Source organism: Protobothrops mucrosquamatus, unplaced genomic scaffold (assembly GCF_001527695.2).
Source record: "Protobothrops mucrosquamatus isolate PMUCROS unplaced genomic scaffold, P.Mucros_1.0 scaffold1284, whole genome shotgun sequence".
NCBI lineage: Eukaryota > Metazoa > Chordata > Lepidosauria > Squamata > Viperidae > Protobothrops > Protobothrops mucrosquamatus.
In genome coordinates this window covers 159,976-176,144 of record NW_015387488.1, presented here as the reverse complement: position 1 = coordinate 176,144, position 16,169 = coordinate 159,976, and the positions used below count along the sequence as shown (strand labels likewise).

The window sequence follows — 16,169 nt, the reverse complement described above, 5'->3', positions numbered from 1 at the left end:
GGAGAACGAACCTTCATCCTCAAAAAAAACTCATGTTGTCAAAAAGAACATATTTCTGCAATAAGCATTAAGCATACTGCTTTATGATATGTACGGTGTATAGATTTAGCAGAAGACAACGTATCACTCATCAAGAAATATTTATTTCCAAGATACCAGAACTTACTTTAATTCGAGGCATAGTGACAGTAGGCGCCTTGGCTTCTGCTATAAAAGCATGCGTTGTGCCCTTTTCCACCAGCTCTGTTGTATATGGCATGAATTTTAAACCTTTTGAACCAAAAACAAAGTCATCTCTCAAGGCATCAATCAACACTATGACCACTTTGTTAAAAATAGGTGAAATCTTGGTCCAGTTTGATGTCAAGTCTAAAAAGAGAAAAAAAACACCACATGAGACAGTAATCTAAGCCAATACTTAGTCTTCACGCATACTAGCTTCAATGTCCCATATTTTCTACAAATATCTTTAAAGGCAGGAATCAACAAGCCATAACTGATGGTCACAATTTTAATTCTGACAGATGTAATTTGTCTCTTGTTTCCAATAATTTTTTATTACTGTTAATTATGTCAATACTGGTTTCTGAACAGCTAAAATCACATGAGAAAAACAAGAGAGAAAAATGTGGCAAGTGGGGAAAAGAATAAGGAAGCTAGTGAACTGTGAACAAATATTGTAGAAACTCAGTATGTGATCCATAAATAACATCTGCAGTTTTCTTCCTTATTTGTTGGCAGGAAGCTGCTGTTTCAGCCTCTCTGGACCTTCTCTAGAACAAGGGTCCCAACCCCCGGTCCGTGGACCAGTACCGGTCCGCGGCATGCCAGCAGCCGGGCCGCACAAACAAGCAAAGCCCCATCCGCGGGATGCAGGCAGCACACAAAACCACGCACACTCCGGTCCGCGGAAAAGCCTCTCCCCATGGAACCGGTCCATGGTGCCCAAAAGGTTGGGGACCTCTGTTCTAGAAGTTGCATGAGAGGGCTCTGCTGTCGTGGGAACTCTGGAGCCTCCGAAAATTGTGCAAGAATGCTCATATGATTTTTTTCAGAGGCTGCACGAGAGCCAGACTTTCTTCTAACTTCCAGAGGGTCCAGAGGCTGACGTGTCACCAAGAATGTTATGTCACATCACCAGTAACGCCTGTGCCATAGATTTGCCATCATTGCACTAGATACATGATCAGATGACTGTCTAGCCTCTTCTTCCTCAGGCTACTGGGAACTAATATTTAACAACAATTTATAGAGACCATGAAAAGAAAAATGAGTTTCATAGGTTGCAAGAATGTATAAATCAACACAATGAAATATTTTTAAACAAAATATTAAAATTAGGAGACATACGGAAAGGATGAATACAGCACCAATAAGAGCCAAAGCACTATAGAACAACAGGCCTATGAACACCATCCAGGGCTGTCTGCAAATAAACTTCCATTTGTTGCAGAATTTGTACAAGTACATTCCAGTTAGTCAAAGGGCACTGTTTTTTTTAATTTATATATTTGATAATAAAGGTGATGGAAACAGAAAAATAAAAAATGACAAATTAATCCAAACACACCTGACATTTGAGGAAAATAAGCCAAAGTTACATATTTGTGTATGGCAAAAGTATGTGAACCTCTAGGATTATCAGTTCATTTGAAAGAAAAATTAAGAGTCAAGTATTTCAGAGGTGATTGTATTATTTACAGAATAGAATTTTGGGTATTTACTATCAAAGTCTGATCTTCACAACCCAGGTATGTGGAAATTTGTCATGTTCTAACAAGGAGATTTCTGAGGACCTCGAAAAAACAGGTGCTGATGTTCACCATGCTGGAAAAGGCTACAAAACTATTTCCAAAGTGTTTAGACTCTACCAGACTCTACTGTCGGGCAGATTGTGTACAAAAGAAGGCATTTCAACACTGTTGTTACTCTATCCAGGAATGGTTGAACAACCAAGATCACATCAAGAGCGAGGGGTGTAATACTCCGGGAGTCTTAAAGAATTTCCAGGATAATGTCTAAGACTAAAATCCTCTCTTGCACTGATGAATGCCAGTGTTCATGACACCACCATCAGGAACATTAAACAACATAATGTGCATGGCAGGGGTGCAAGGAGAAAGACATTTCTCTCCCAAAAAAGAACATTGCTGCCCATCTACAGTTTGTAAAAGACCACATAGATAAGCCAGAATTTTATTGGAAGAATGTTCTGTAGATGGATGAGATCATAATAGAACTTCTCAGCTTGAATGAAAAGTGTCCACAAAAGGTAAAACATTGCATTCCAGCATAAGAATTATGCCCTCAGGAAAATGTGACAGTGGCAACATCTGTTGTGATTCCTTGCCAGCCAGTGGATTTGGCAGCTGAGTCTGAGGAATCAGATGAGGAGGAGGGGCCTGGAGTTCAGAGGAAGGCTCTGAGGATCTCCAAGACTTACAGTCAGACAAGGAGCCTGGCCCCTCTACTCACGCTCAGGCTGAGACACAGCTGTGCTGGGAGCCTGAGTTGGATAGTGATGAAGAACAGTTGGGACAAATCCAGAATGCACGAAAGCGCAGGCAAGAGAAGCGAGTAGGACAGAGGAATGCAATGGGGCAGCTCCAAAGGCAAAGGAGAAGGCATTAGGAAGCCACGCCTTGGCTGAATTATAAAAGGGAAGATGTGGGAGGTGCTGGTTGTCAAAGGCAACCGTTCATATTGAGGATCAAGTTTCTTTGGACTGTGTTTGTTTGCCTCGGACATTGACTCAGGTCTGTGAGAATCAAAGGGGTTGGTTTTTTCTTGCGGTTCCTGCCTGTTTCTTGGAAGAGGGGTTTCTCCTTGTGAGCATAACAAGGACTTACGTAGGCTGGGACACAACAATATCCATGGTTTGGGCTTGCTCTGTCCTTCTGGACAAAGACAGCGTGCCATCATTGAATGTAACTATGAATTCTGAATTGTACCACTAAATTCTACAAGAAAATGTCAGGGTATCTATCAAGCTCAAAAGAAAATGGCTCATGCAGCTCGACGGCAAACCAAAACTGCATAACAAAATGATTAAAGCAAAAGGAAGTTAACATTTTGAAATGGCAAGTCAAAGTCCTGATATGAATCCTATGGAAATTTTGTGAAAGGACCTAAAGTGAGCAGTTTATGTGAGGAAGCCCAACAACATCCCTCAGTTGAATATCTAGTTTTAGGACTTGTGGAGAACAGGTCATGTTTTAGGACGGTCATATATATGCAGAAATGTTGAAAATTCAAAAGAGTTCACAAACTTTTAAGCACTGTTGTATGTGAATTTTGTCATTTAGTAGTGAGGACTACTAAGATTTACCTAAATGGTAAGAAAAACTATATTCCAGAACAATCCAGAGGGTTTTTTCCCCTCTAGATAGTTAATATGCAGTTTTTGAGTAAAAAGGAAAAGCCAGAATTATCTGTCCAAGATTCTATTATTTAATGACATGAGAAATTAAAATATTACCAATTCAGTAATTAATTTAGTGAAGGCTAAACACTTTGATTAATTGTTTTCTTACTTATTTTACTCTGAATCCCAAAGTCTCTTGAGGCAGAATTAGTATATCTTTGACTGTAACACTGGGAACATGTTGAAATCATATTATTATTAGAGGTTTATTCCCAGAGGTATTTTAAACATTTACATTCTTCGACAGCTGCTCAAGCTTCGTCATCTTCATGGAACTGTTGTTGATATGCAGTAGCCCTGGAAAGATGTGAGCTCCCACCTGATCCAGCCCCAGAGGACACACACCATAAGGCAGCACTGCCTTTTACTCAGCTTAAAAGCAAGCAAGATGTGATTGTCAGAAATAGCCAATGCTTCCAACTGCTTATTTCCACTGCCTCTTGTAAGATATAGTAATAAGGAGGGGGGGGCTCCATCTAAAAGATGACAGGTGAGTGAGTAGATGCTACCACCTCACTTTTGTTCTTGCCTTTCCCCACTTAATCTGAGAGGCATGCAAGGCCAGGGAAAAATATACAAGTAAGAGATAGCTACTGCTTCGTAAAAGCTGCAGAGTATTCTGGGTAGCATAGTGATGATCCAGGCTTTTAGAGAAAATACAATGTAAGTGATAGAAAATCCCTAGCATTAGTAAGACAGTAGTCCATTAGACAGGAAAGTTAAGAGTTATTTCTTCCTCTAGATTAGAACATGTCAAATTTTGGGGAACAGTTTTAGCTTCTCCAAAAACCTGGTCTGACTTACCACTTCTTCTATTAAGTAGATTGCAATTTACAATTGAAGGAATCCTTACCAAATCTATATCTGATAGAAAACTTAGGAAGGGTGGCTAATACTTGGGACAGGGGAAAATTAATTAGGCTACAACAGTAGGCAAAAAACGTGTAGAATGAAATTTAACAGGAAGAAACATAAAGTCATGCATCTAGGTAAGAAAAAGGAAGGAAATGTGTACAGAATGAAGAAAATCCGACTCAAAAGCAGCATGTGTGAGAAGAACTTCAATGTACTAGTATGAAGTCAACATGTCCCAACAGAGACATGCAGAGAAGGCCAATGACATCTTGAATGGCATCAAGAGGAGCATGGTGTCCAGATCACAGGAATTATCCCACCCTACTCTGCCTCATTTGGAGTACTACATTCAGTTCTGCACAGTCCAGCTTTTAAAAAAAAGACACTGATAAACTAGAGGAAGTTCAGAGAAGGCCTACCAAGATAGTGAAAAGACTGGTAATCAAGGAACAGTTAAATGAAATAGGTTTAGTTTGAACATTCAGAAAGAACGTGGAAGCTGTCTTTAAATCTGAAGAGAAATCACAATGTAGAGATTCAGACTTATTACCACTTGCTACAGAGGGTAAGTCTAGAAGTAAAGGAATGAAACTTCAAGAATGTAGATACAGATTAGAAATTAGAAGACATTTTTAGAAGTAAGAGCTGTCAATCAGTGAAAGAGGTTAATGCAGAGTGATTTCTTCCCCTTCACTAGAGGTTTTCAAAGATAGACTGGATAGGTTTCTAGCGGGGATAGTGCAGTGATTTGTGCAAAATACAGAGATGACTTCATAGGATCCTTCCAACTCTGTAATTCTACTGTATGCGACCAACATGAAAAGTTATTTTCTAAAAAATCAATTTATTTCTGGACCAATTGGTTTATAATTTGGCACCTACTGCCCATTTTCTCCATTGTTTTAAGACTGGATTCTTGATCCATTAGCAATTTTTGTTAGGAAATATTGAGATATCAATTTTGTATTGGGTAATTCTGAATATAATTTATTTTTATCTCTGATATTTTGACATTAGATCATTGACTCAAGACACCTAGTGTGTTTCAATGATTGATGGTGGATTAGAACCTGACTGTCCCCCAACACAAGATCTTTACCACTACACAACATTAAGTCTTCATTCTAAAACTTTTCTTAAAAGGTTTAAAACAAATATACAGTAATTGAACATAATGGTATATAGTACAATATGCCACTTGGTAATATAGGAGTGAGCAACAAATTAACAGACTCAGCAACCGATTATTTTCCTAAAGTGTAAAGATAAAAAATGAATCAATGAATAAAGAATTTGAGGTGATCCAGTATAATTTAAAATGGTTATTTTCCTTGCGTTATCAGGACAAAATATTTCAAACAACCTCAACAATTAATGACATTCCTAATGAATTCCTAATGATTTCCCAATAGGTATCTGTTTGGTCATTTCTTTTTGATAAAAATTAATCTGAGTTAAAGTTGATAAAGTGCTTTCTGTGATATATTAATAATAATCATATATATGTGATGCTTTAGTGTACCTGGGTGCTACTGTTGTTTTTTTTACTCTGTAAATAAGGTTGAACTGACTGGTGTTGCATAAACACACTTTGAATAAATAAGGTTCTAAATAAAGCCTTAGTACAGGTACTGAAGAGTATATATTCAAACTATTTCAAATAAAACTCCCTTTTATTAAAATGATAATTATAGAAACTTCCAAGCTAGTGAATACAATTATAATCAAAATCTTTAAATTAAGCTTTCCCGACTAGTAACTTAAATTAACTACATCCTGCAGCAGATAATACTGATTAGTTTTAGACTGGCTTCTGAGAGGCCTATATGGCTGCAACCGCATTCAGCAGCCTAATGGATAATTTTGCTGGAAATCAAGACAAGAAGTTTGAATTAGCAATACTTTATCTCTTTGCAGATTTTTCAATACCTGCAGATTTTTCAATACGGTCAAGACAGGCATGCCTACAGATAGTCCAATTTTAGTGATCTCATTTAATGATTGGTCGCAGGTAAGACAAGGATGGAAAAAGTAACTTTATGACTAATCCTCACATTTATGATTTTTCAAGTCTGTAAAGGAAAGCTGAAACAAAATCATAAGCATAGTTGTGATGTCACTTAGCAATCGCTTTGCTGAATGACCAAATAGCTGGTTCCAAATGTAATCACTAAATAAGGACCAACTATACATTTCCAGAGAGGTAATAGATCTCCGCATTTTAAACTACGTCATACTTTCTCAAAAAGAAAGTACGGTATGTAGTTCAAGGTCACCTGAAACTACATCTGGACCAAATTCTCCAGGTCCCCAGACAGAGGAAATGGCCCTCAGCCCTGTTCATCATCACTTTGGAGAGACAATTTTTCTTTTCCCAAGGAAAGTAAATAATAATATCAACATTCGAGTACAGTACTGTAATATGTTCTACAAAACCTGTTTTGGCATCTAGATCAGAATTTCCATTGGTACAGAAGTCAACAGCTTAGCTAGTCTTAGAATTCACACAGTATACACATACTAAAAGCATCACTTTGACTGCCGTATAGTTTCTACTGAAATCAAAATGCTGGTTATTAATATTTCAAGGCCTCTGTGGATTTTGTTCAGGTTACTTGCAAGAACCTCCATGAGGTTCACTTACATTTGTTACAGGCTCGTCTTTGTGGCAATCCAGCTTCAAGCCATTGAGTTGAGGAGTGAGCCAACCATTTTAAAATGGCCCTTCTAATGCCTTTTCAAGCAAGACTTTCATTGATTTTTAGCGCCACAGGCTTTCATTTCCATTTTACTATTTTTACTCTAAAATACAGTATTGCCCTATCTGGAGAGTTGGCAGTACAATAAGCTAACCAAATAGGCCACTCGCTGCTCCCTTACCTCCTCTCCCTAGTCCAGTGATGGCGAACCTTTTAGAGACCGAGTGCCCCAAAACTGGCCCCGCCCCTGCTCCATCCCCTGCCCCGCCCCTGCTCCGTCCCCCCATTCCCCACCCCACCTGCCCACAGGGCCACTCACCACCTTCAGGGCCCGCCGCAGATCGCCCAGGCAGCCCAGCAGCACTATGGCGGTCATGCCCTCTGCCCGTGCCCTGCAGCATCAACTGTGCAAGATGGGGTATGAGGGCAGAGTCTTGTATACACTGCCTGGCTGCCATGTCCTTGGCTGTGCTGCTCTGCGTGGGCCACACTCAGGGACGACTCTCCTTCAGGAGGGCTGCTGGAGAGGAGGGGGTCTCGGGGGGGAGGCGAGGCTGGGGCAACGGGATGTGTGCCCACAGAGAGGGCTCCGAGTGCCGCCTCTGGCACCCGTGCCATAGGTTCGCCACCACTGCCCTAGTCTGAATAACTTTTGGGGCCCAGTCTCCATCACTGGCGTAACTCACATTGGGATTATAAATCCTAGACCTACTGTTTCTTCTTTCTCCCTTTGGCCCTAATCCTGCCCATCTTGTTGCCCAAAAGAAGGAAGGCATTCTGCCAAGGAAAAGGGCAGACCACCCAACTTTTTCTTCTGGCAAAAGCCATCGTTTGGACCGGGACGCCTTGCGCACAGTCACTCATGCTCTCGTCACCTCCCGCCTGGACTACTGTAATGCTCTCTACATGGGGCTCCCTTTGAGGAGCACCCGGAGGCTTCAACTGGTCCAGAATGCGGCCGCGCGGGTGGTGTTGGGAGGGACTCGTCACTCCCATGTAACACCGCTGTTGCGCGAGCTGCACTGGTTGCCAGTGGCCTTCCGGGTGCGCTTTAAGGTGTTAGTTACCACCTTTAAAGCGCTCCATGGCATAGGACCTGGCTATCTCCGAGACCGCCTTCTGCCGCAGATTCTCTCCCATAGACCGGTACGCGCTCACAGAGTGGGTNTTCAGCAAGCGGGCCTGGCCTAGGGAGGATTTTAAATCGGGTTGATTTTTAGAAAATTTTAAATATCACAACTTAAAATATTTGGGTTTTAATTGGTTTTATTCGGCGGGGATTGTGGGTTTGTTTTTGTTTTAAAAAATGTTGTGAGCCGCCCTGAGTCCCTTGGGAGAAGGGCGGGATACAAATTGAATAAATGAATAAATGAATGAATGAATGAACTGTTTGCTTCACCTGCCCGGCAGGCAGGTTCCTGATGCCTCTTCCTCTCTGAGCAGCAGAGCAACCAAGGCTCAGGGTCCAACAAACACTGCTGAGCCCAAGCAACCTGCAAGAGTTGGCGAGGAGAGAGGGGTTGCTCCCTGCAAGTGCAAACGCCTCAACTCCTGGCAAAGCTGGGCGCCTTTCGGAATTGCTGGAGCTGGCACCGCCCCTCCGCTAAACACCCACAGAGAGAAGTCAAGCAGGTAAGCCAAAGCCACTGGAGTATCTCACTCGCCCTCTGCCTTGCTTGGCAGGCTGCAGGGGCGGGGCCGTATGCCATGGAGAGAAGCGAGGAATGGGTTTTTTTTCCCCACCCAACTTTGAAAAGAGCCCCGCCTATCTCCTCGGGGCAACCCCGCCCACACCTTTCCTGGCGAGATCCCAGGAAAACACACGAGCGAAGGAAAGGCGCTGTACCTGTCTGAGGAGGCTCGGGCGGCACCTGGCCGAAGGTCCCGCTCCGAAGCTGCGATCTGACTGCCACCGGGAAGAAGCCTCTCAGGAAAAGCCCCACGCCCAAGGCCTGCACCAACAGGCAGAAAGAAGCGAAGACGCCGGAGCGCAACCGCATCCTTCAACTCCAGCGCAGGCAGGCAGGTGAATCCGGAAGGAAGGTAAGCAGGAGAGGGACACACCTGCGCAGCAGCAGCAGCAGCAGCAGCAGCCCCCCCCCCTCCGGCGGGCCAAGCAGGCGGCAAATAAGGATGGAATTGAAAAGCCAGGCAATCATAATAGGCCCAAACGCCCAACGCGCACACTGATTGGCCAGCGGTTGACCAATCCGCGGGAACTAGCCGCTTGAGAACTACGCCGAGGAAAGAAAGCTTTGGAAAAAAGGAAGTATGAGCGGACTACATCTCCCAGAAAGCCTTTGCGGCATCGCCTTGGCGATCGATGGAAGCCAGTCAGTCTCGTAAAAACCATCAATTTCCAGGTGTAGGTCTTGTAGTTGGATATTTATAGGTAGCGTTACAATTACTTAGGTATTCCACATGCTCTTCCTTTGTGATTTGTTTCCAGCGGAAAAGAGGAAGCTCGCGGGGAGCAGTGATTATGAAATGGAATAAGTAAAATGGATTAAGACCAAGGTTTAGAGTTTAGCATAGAGGCGTTGATAGAGTCGGAAAAATAAAGAATAATTGTGTATGTACTTACAGCTGCAGATCAAAGTCAAAATTTCATCATAATTTTTGTGTAAATATTTGTTCTGGATTTGTAATTATTGTTAGTGTCTAAAGCAGTGTTTCTTAACTTTGGCAACTTTAAAACACATGGACTTCAACTCTCAGAATTCTCCAGGCAACATGGCTGGCTGGGGAGTTCTAAGAGTTGAAGTTCACATGTTTGCCAAGATTGAAAAGCATTGATCTAAAACTGAATTGCATGATATTCTTTCTGTTCCAATATTTGTAGGGAAATAGTTTTTTTTTTAATCTTTATTTTGGGGGCAAAATAATATGGCATGTTTACATGTGGGACAGTCTGGAGGTTTATAGCTGTTTCTGGTATTGGTATTTTAACAATTTTGCATGCTAATGCTAAAGTATACTACTTTTACTGTTGAGTCTAGTCTTACACTATTTTCAGTAGTGTAAACTGAACAGAATTAATCTTATTTGCTATGCACACATTTATCTACAAATTAGAGCCACGTTGTTTGTTATAAATATTATCCTTCATATTTGTTAAAGTTGTAAAAAGTTTAAATTTGTGTAGCAAATATTTCAATTTTTCCAGAGTTTTCCCTCACCCATTTTATCCTTGGGTTCTAGATTTCATCTAATTTGCTACTTCTGCATGACATACCAAAACTTAAAATAGCAATACATTTAGTCCTGGACAATAATCGTAGTGGAGCCATACAGTTACGGTTGCAAACAGTGACAACCATAAAGAGGGACAGCCTTGCTTTATGAAATCCCCACCCTTTGCTGTCCCTGATGCCACCATTAAATGAATTTGCAGGTCATTAAAAAAATATGAGTTACAATTGGCTATAATATAGAATTAGAAAAATGGCAAATGTTATGGGAGAGAAACTACAAATTAATGTCAACCTCATACAAAGAAAATCTGTATAAAATGTTTTATAGATGGCACCTGCCACCAGCAAGATTAGCAAAAATGTTTAAAAATATGTCAGATAGATGTTGGAAATGTAAACATAACATAGGCACGTATTATCACATTTGGTGGACATGTGGTAAGGCAAAGGCCTATTGGAGAAAGATACATATGTGGTTAGAAAAAATATTGGGTGAACAAGTGGACTTTAAACCTGAACTTTTTTTACTAGGTATTATGCCTGAAAAGACTAATAAGCAGAAATTATATTTAATTTTACACATTACTACAGCAGCGAGAATAATTTTTGCACAATACTGGAAGAACGAAGGACTGCCATCAGAAGAAGAAATAATCATGAAAATATTGGAATGTGCAGAGATGGACAGATTAACTATGAGGTTGAAAGATAAAGAAGATACAGACTACTATCAAATTTGGAACTTATTTTATTCTTGGCTAGAGGAAAGAATGAAGGATTAGGAATTGAATATGTACTAGCATAGCAAACTCCAGACAACTTGTTGACTGGAAAAATTAACATATGTTGATGAAAAAAAAAACCAATAAAATTTTTACAAATATATAGTCTGGGCTTCTGCCTCAATCAGCTGGCTGCCAGGAGACTGCAAACCTCTCCTGGCACTTACTAGCTTTGGGGAAGTCAGCCCTTTGTATGGAAAGGTGGTAGCTTCAGGACAGACTTCCCAAAACCTTTCCCTTGCTTAACCCCCTCCCTCCCACAGAAAGGGGGAGGGAGGGATAGACTTGTTAATCTTTCTGCCACCCCCCCCCCTCCCCTGGGTACTGAAACTAAACTCGCCATCTCTGCCCTCCAATCTCAATCTCTTTTGAATTAGCAAATGTTTTAGCAAATTTAATTTGCTAAATTTACTGCATGCCTGGAAAGAAGGTGACACAATCTGTAAGTTTCTTACCTTGATGAGTCACTGTCAGGCTCAAAATAGAGGAAAGGAAGGAAGCAAGCAAAGAAAATCCTAAAGGCAGTTAGACAGGCAGCAAAAAGCATGGAAACCTTTGGAAAGACTGTCTGCCTTTAGGACCCAGCTTCCATCCAGGCTGTTTGGTGCAAGTTTGTGCTGCCACTTTTTCTTTAAAACCGAACTTTTGCTTCAGCTCTTCAAGGCAAATAAGGTGCAGAAAGATTTTCAGGAACAGCTATCTATCTTGTGAATATCAAATGGCATCACAGCCCACCCCAGCTTTACAAAAACAGAAAGTGAATTCAGTAGAATTTGGATCTAGAAAAATAGAAAAGTTACTTTTTAGGATGTGTGCAATAATATTTGGAGGGGTTTTCAATCAGAATAGAGCTGGAAGGGACCTTGGAGATCTTCTAGTCCAACCTTCTGCTCAAGCAAGAGACCCTATGCCATGGGTGTCAAACTCACCACATCATGTGACGTATCACGACATATTGTGACTCTTTTTGCACTGAAAGCAATGGGGTGGGTGCGGCTTCGGTATGATGAAACCAGCCCGTGGGCCGGCAATTTGACACCCCTGCCCTGTACCATTTCAGATAGGTGGCTGTTCAGTCTTTTCTTAAAAACCTCCAGTGATGAAACACCCACAACATCTGAAGGCAAGCTGTTCCACTGGTTAATTGTTCTCACTCTTAGGAAGTTTCTCCTTAATTCCAGATTGCTTCTCTCCTTGATTAGTTTCCATCCATTGTATCTTGTCTTGCCTTCTGGTGATTTGAAAAATAAGTACCCCTTCTTCTTTGTGGCAGCCTCTCAAATACTGGAATACTTTTTTTTTTTTTTGCTCTTATATTTGGCTTGCTTGGTGACAGGGAATGGAAAGGCAATTCATAAGGGAATAACTATAAGGTTACCTGTTGAATTTTTGCAAATAGATATAGTATAATACCAAACCAGACTTTTTCTGGGTAGCTCTTGATGAAAACACTCTGCTGTTTGATGCTTTATAAGAGGTTTTATGGTGGGCTAAAGATAGATTATTGACTACAAAGAATTGGCTGATCACTGAGATACAAAAAGAAAATGGTGTAATCTGACGTATGTTCTCAGTACTGTCTAAGGATGCCAAATAGTTTCTGGCATATGCATTATGAAGTTTCACTTCTGCTAGCTATAGCATCTATTCTTGCCTTTGTCTCCTAATTTTTTTGCTTAGAGCTAATATGTCTGGGTTGCCTCTACGTTTAAGACCACTAGAAGGCAGCAAAGAGTTAAACATTTTTCTTGTTACCATCTAGCTTGGCCTCCAGATATGATATGATATGATATGATACACCAACTTCCTAAAATGGTAGGGCTAGCAGGGTAAAGTAAGCTGTATTATGCCTAACTATGATTCACTGAATAACATAAATAGATAGGATGAATGGGGAAACAATATGGAAATCTATCAGTTTCCATAAAAGTAGCACTTAATACATTTTGTCGTGTAATGCGAGAATAGTGCAAATATATCATAACTAGTTATCACGTATTGTAGACGTCCGTAATCTTTTTTAGCACCCTGGAGTTACACAGGCTATAGGGACATGCCAAATTGCCATGACCATTGAGAAGAAAATCCAGGAAAGATCCTTAGAGAACACATAGTCACGGCCAACATTTGACTAAAGATGGAGACAAGACAAAAAACATCAGACAAAGAAGATTTGAAAAATGTGGAAAAAAAGTACCACACATATGCCTATTTGCAAATTCTCAGTCCTGATGTATTCGGCTTCAGGGGACTGTGGTTAAGAAAAGCAATATATTAATGAACAATGAAATAATCACAGACATTACAACTTATGAACCCCACATTAGCCTTTGTTAACCAGAGCAATTATAAATAAATGGAAAAGATTTCACATATAACAAGAATTTGACTGAAAAGAATCTCAAAGAATGAAAGCCCATACCAAGTTAATTGAAACATCTATAAATAGAGCCCATTAACTCAATAAATGCAATTAAACACAGTTTGCATAATTAACAAAAAAATTAAAAAGATGCATCCTGCATTCAGCCTCCTATCGCTTCTGATTACACATGGTATGCAAGGACATAATTATGTGCCAAAAGAGAAAAAGCATATTACAAATAAACCACATATATATATATATATATATATATTAAAAATCTACATATTGTTATGTTACCACACAAAGAACACTCAGAGAATATGGCTACATTTAAATTGTTACTACAGTGAAAAAAAGAAAACCCCATAAACAAACATATCCCCCCAAAATCAATTATATGTGGAGGAGGAAAACTGCAGGTGCAGAATACTTTAAACTCTCAACAACTGTGTGAGTGAAAAGGCATTCAACGCTTAAGTGTTGTACTTAATGGTATATGTACTTGAAAATTCAACCACCAGATTCAAAATACCAAATATAAACATGTCGAAAACTCAAACACATCCTAATCACAAAAACATGGAATAAAGTAATTGGAGTGATGCAGTACAGTGAGGAACTTCACTAAGACCTTGACAGGCCATTTATTTTAATCTTATTATCCCATCTAGCCTCTATATAAAGAAGAATCTTATCCTTATAAGCTGGGGTGTATCCTTATAAGCTGCCAAGGAAGGTTCTAAAATAGTCAGCTATAACCACTTAAGGGGCTTCTCCATTCACGGGCATCCATTCCTAACTATCAGTGGGACAAACTTGCAAAATGTATGTCATGACATTGCAATGCGAATTCTGTCTTTTCTATTTACATAATATCACTTGCTCCCTCCTCCAAAAAAGGACTGGGGGGGGGGCGACAGAATAGCAGTGTTCCAATATTTGAGGGGCTGCCATAAAGAAGAAGGGGAATCAACCTATTTTCCAAAGCACCAGAAGGCAAGATGAGATGCAATGGATGGAAACTAATATAGGAGAGGAACAACCTAGAACTAAAAACTTTCCTAACAGTGAGAACAATTAACCAGTGGAACGACTTGCCTTCAGAAGTTGTAGGTGCTCCATCACTGGAGGCTTTTAAGAAAAGACTGGACAGCCATTTGTCTAAAATGGTAGAGGGCAGGGGTAGGCAATCTTGGCTCTTTTATGGCTCTTTTATGCTGACTCAGGAATTTTGGGAGTTGAAGTCCACGAGTCATAAAAGAGACAAGGTTGCTTACCCCTGGTACAAGGTATCCTGCTTGAGCAAGGAATTAGACTAGAAGACCTCCAGGGTCCCTTTCAACTGTCTTATTCTGTCCTGTTATTTCTTACATCTAATATTCCACAAACGTTCGCCAAATCTTTTAAATTTTCCGGTGGCATATAGAAAACAATACAGATGCCTACAGGAAGTCCTTGGTTAACGACCACTCATTCAGCTATTGTTGTAAGTTGTGACGGTACTGAATGAGTCGTGCTCACAACCTGGTCTTCAAAGTTGCAGTTGTTGCAGCACTACCGCAGTCATTCGAACACAATTTAGGCACTTAGCAACCGGCTCACACTTAATGACAGTTGCAGTGTCCTGTAATCACATGACCACCATTAGTGACCTTCCCTGGTGGCTTCCCACAAGCGGAGTCAATGGGGAAGCCAGCAAGTAAAGTTGCAAGTCTCTCCCACTCCTCCCATTACAGAGTATGAGCACATGCCCAGTCACAGCACCCCCTCCTACTCACAATCCATAGCACAGCCTGTCTATCCATATTTCCATTACACCATAGCACCCATCCACTGCCCTTTCTACACTCCGTAACACTCATCTACCTGCCAACATGCCTGCAAATTGCCTTAGGAAAGCTTGTCGTCACTGTGACATGCAACTTCCTGTTGGCTTCCCCGTTGACTCTGCTTGTTGGAAGCCGACTGGAAGTTGCAAGTTGTGTCCTTATTTAAAAACAGCATCAGGGACTGATGGGATGGCCATCGCTCATCCATGTGATCATGTGACATCACACTTCATGGCCACATTGCTTAGTGACAGAAATTCCAGTTTCCATTAAGTGAGAACTACCCTATAGTGATATAGATCAGGGGATGGTAAAACTTTTAGAGGCCACAGAATCTGTGGTATCTACGACAATTTGTGGCAGCCAACTCACCACGGCCAACTCATTGTGGTCAACTCATCATGGCCAATCCACCATGGCCAACTCGCCACAGCCAATTCACCGCAGCCAACTCGCCATGGCCAACTCATCATGGTCAACTTGCCATGGCCAACTCTCCATAGCACAATTTGCCATGGCCAGCTTGCCATGGGACACCTTGCTACGGGACAATTCCACAATTCAATTTAATTATTTAAGATAAATACAAAATATTTTAATTTTTGTCATTCCACATTTCATTTCGTCCCTCCTTTGGTATCCTTTCTTTAATGATTCTATTCCAATATTTCTTTGATATTAGTGTAACTCTTGTCCTGCAGCGAGTTGTCCTGCGGCAAATTGGCCATGTTGAGTTGTCCCGCAGCGAATTGGCCACAAGTTGGCCATGGCGATTTGGCCACAACAAATTGGCTGTGGCAAGCTGTCCCATGGCAAATTGGCCACAACAAATTGGCTGCGGCGAGTTGGCCGTGATGAGTTGGCCACAGTGAGTTGGCTGTGGCAAATTGTCCCGTTCCGGAATCTGAGTTAAAACCCCTGATCAAGAGACAAAACACTAGTGATAGAAAAATGTTATTAAAATGAAAAGTAAACTGTTCGTTGCAAATGCCTAATAATATTTCTCATGTACAAAAATTAA

The 16,169-nt window shown here is 40.9% G+C and overlaps 1 protein-coding gene across 1 annotated transcript; it reads right to left on the bottom strand.

Moving 5' to 3' along the window:
• Positions 1 to 166: 166 nt before the first annotated feature.
• PIGG (phosphatidylinositol glycan anchor biosynthesis class G) lies at positions 167 to 9,037 on the bottom strand (the record flags this gene model as incomplete). Its single annotated transcript, XM_015821241.1, has 2 exons — positions 8,825 to 9,037; positions 167 to 369 (listed from the first exon to the last, which is right to left on the bottom strand). Coding segments are annotated over exons 1-2 (357 nt in total), but the record flags the coding sequence as incomplete, so codon positions are not given.
• Positions 9,038 to 16,169: the final 7,132 nt, after the last annotated feature.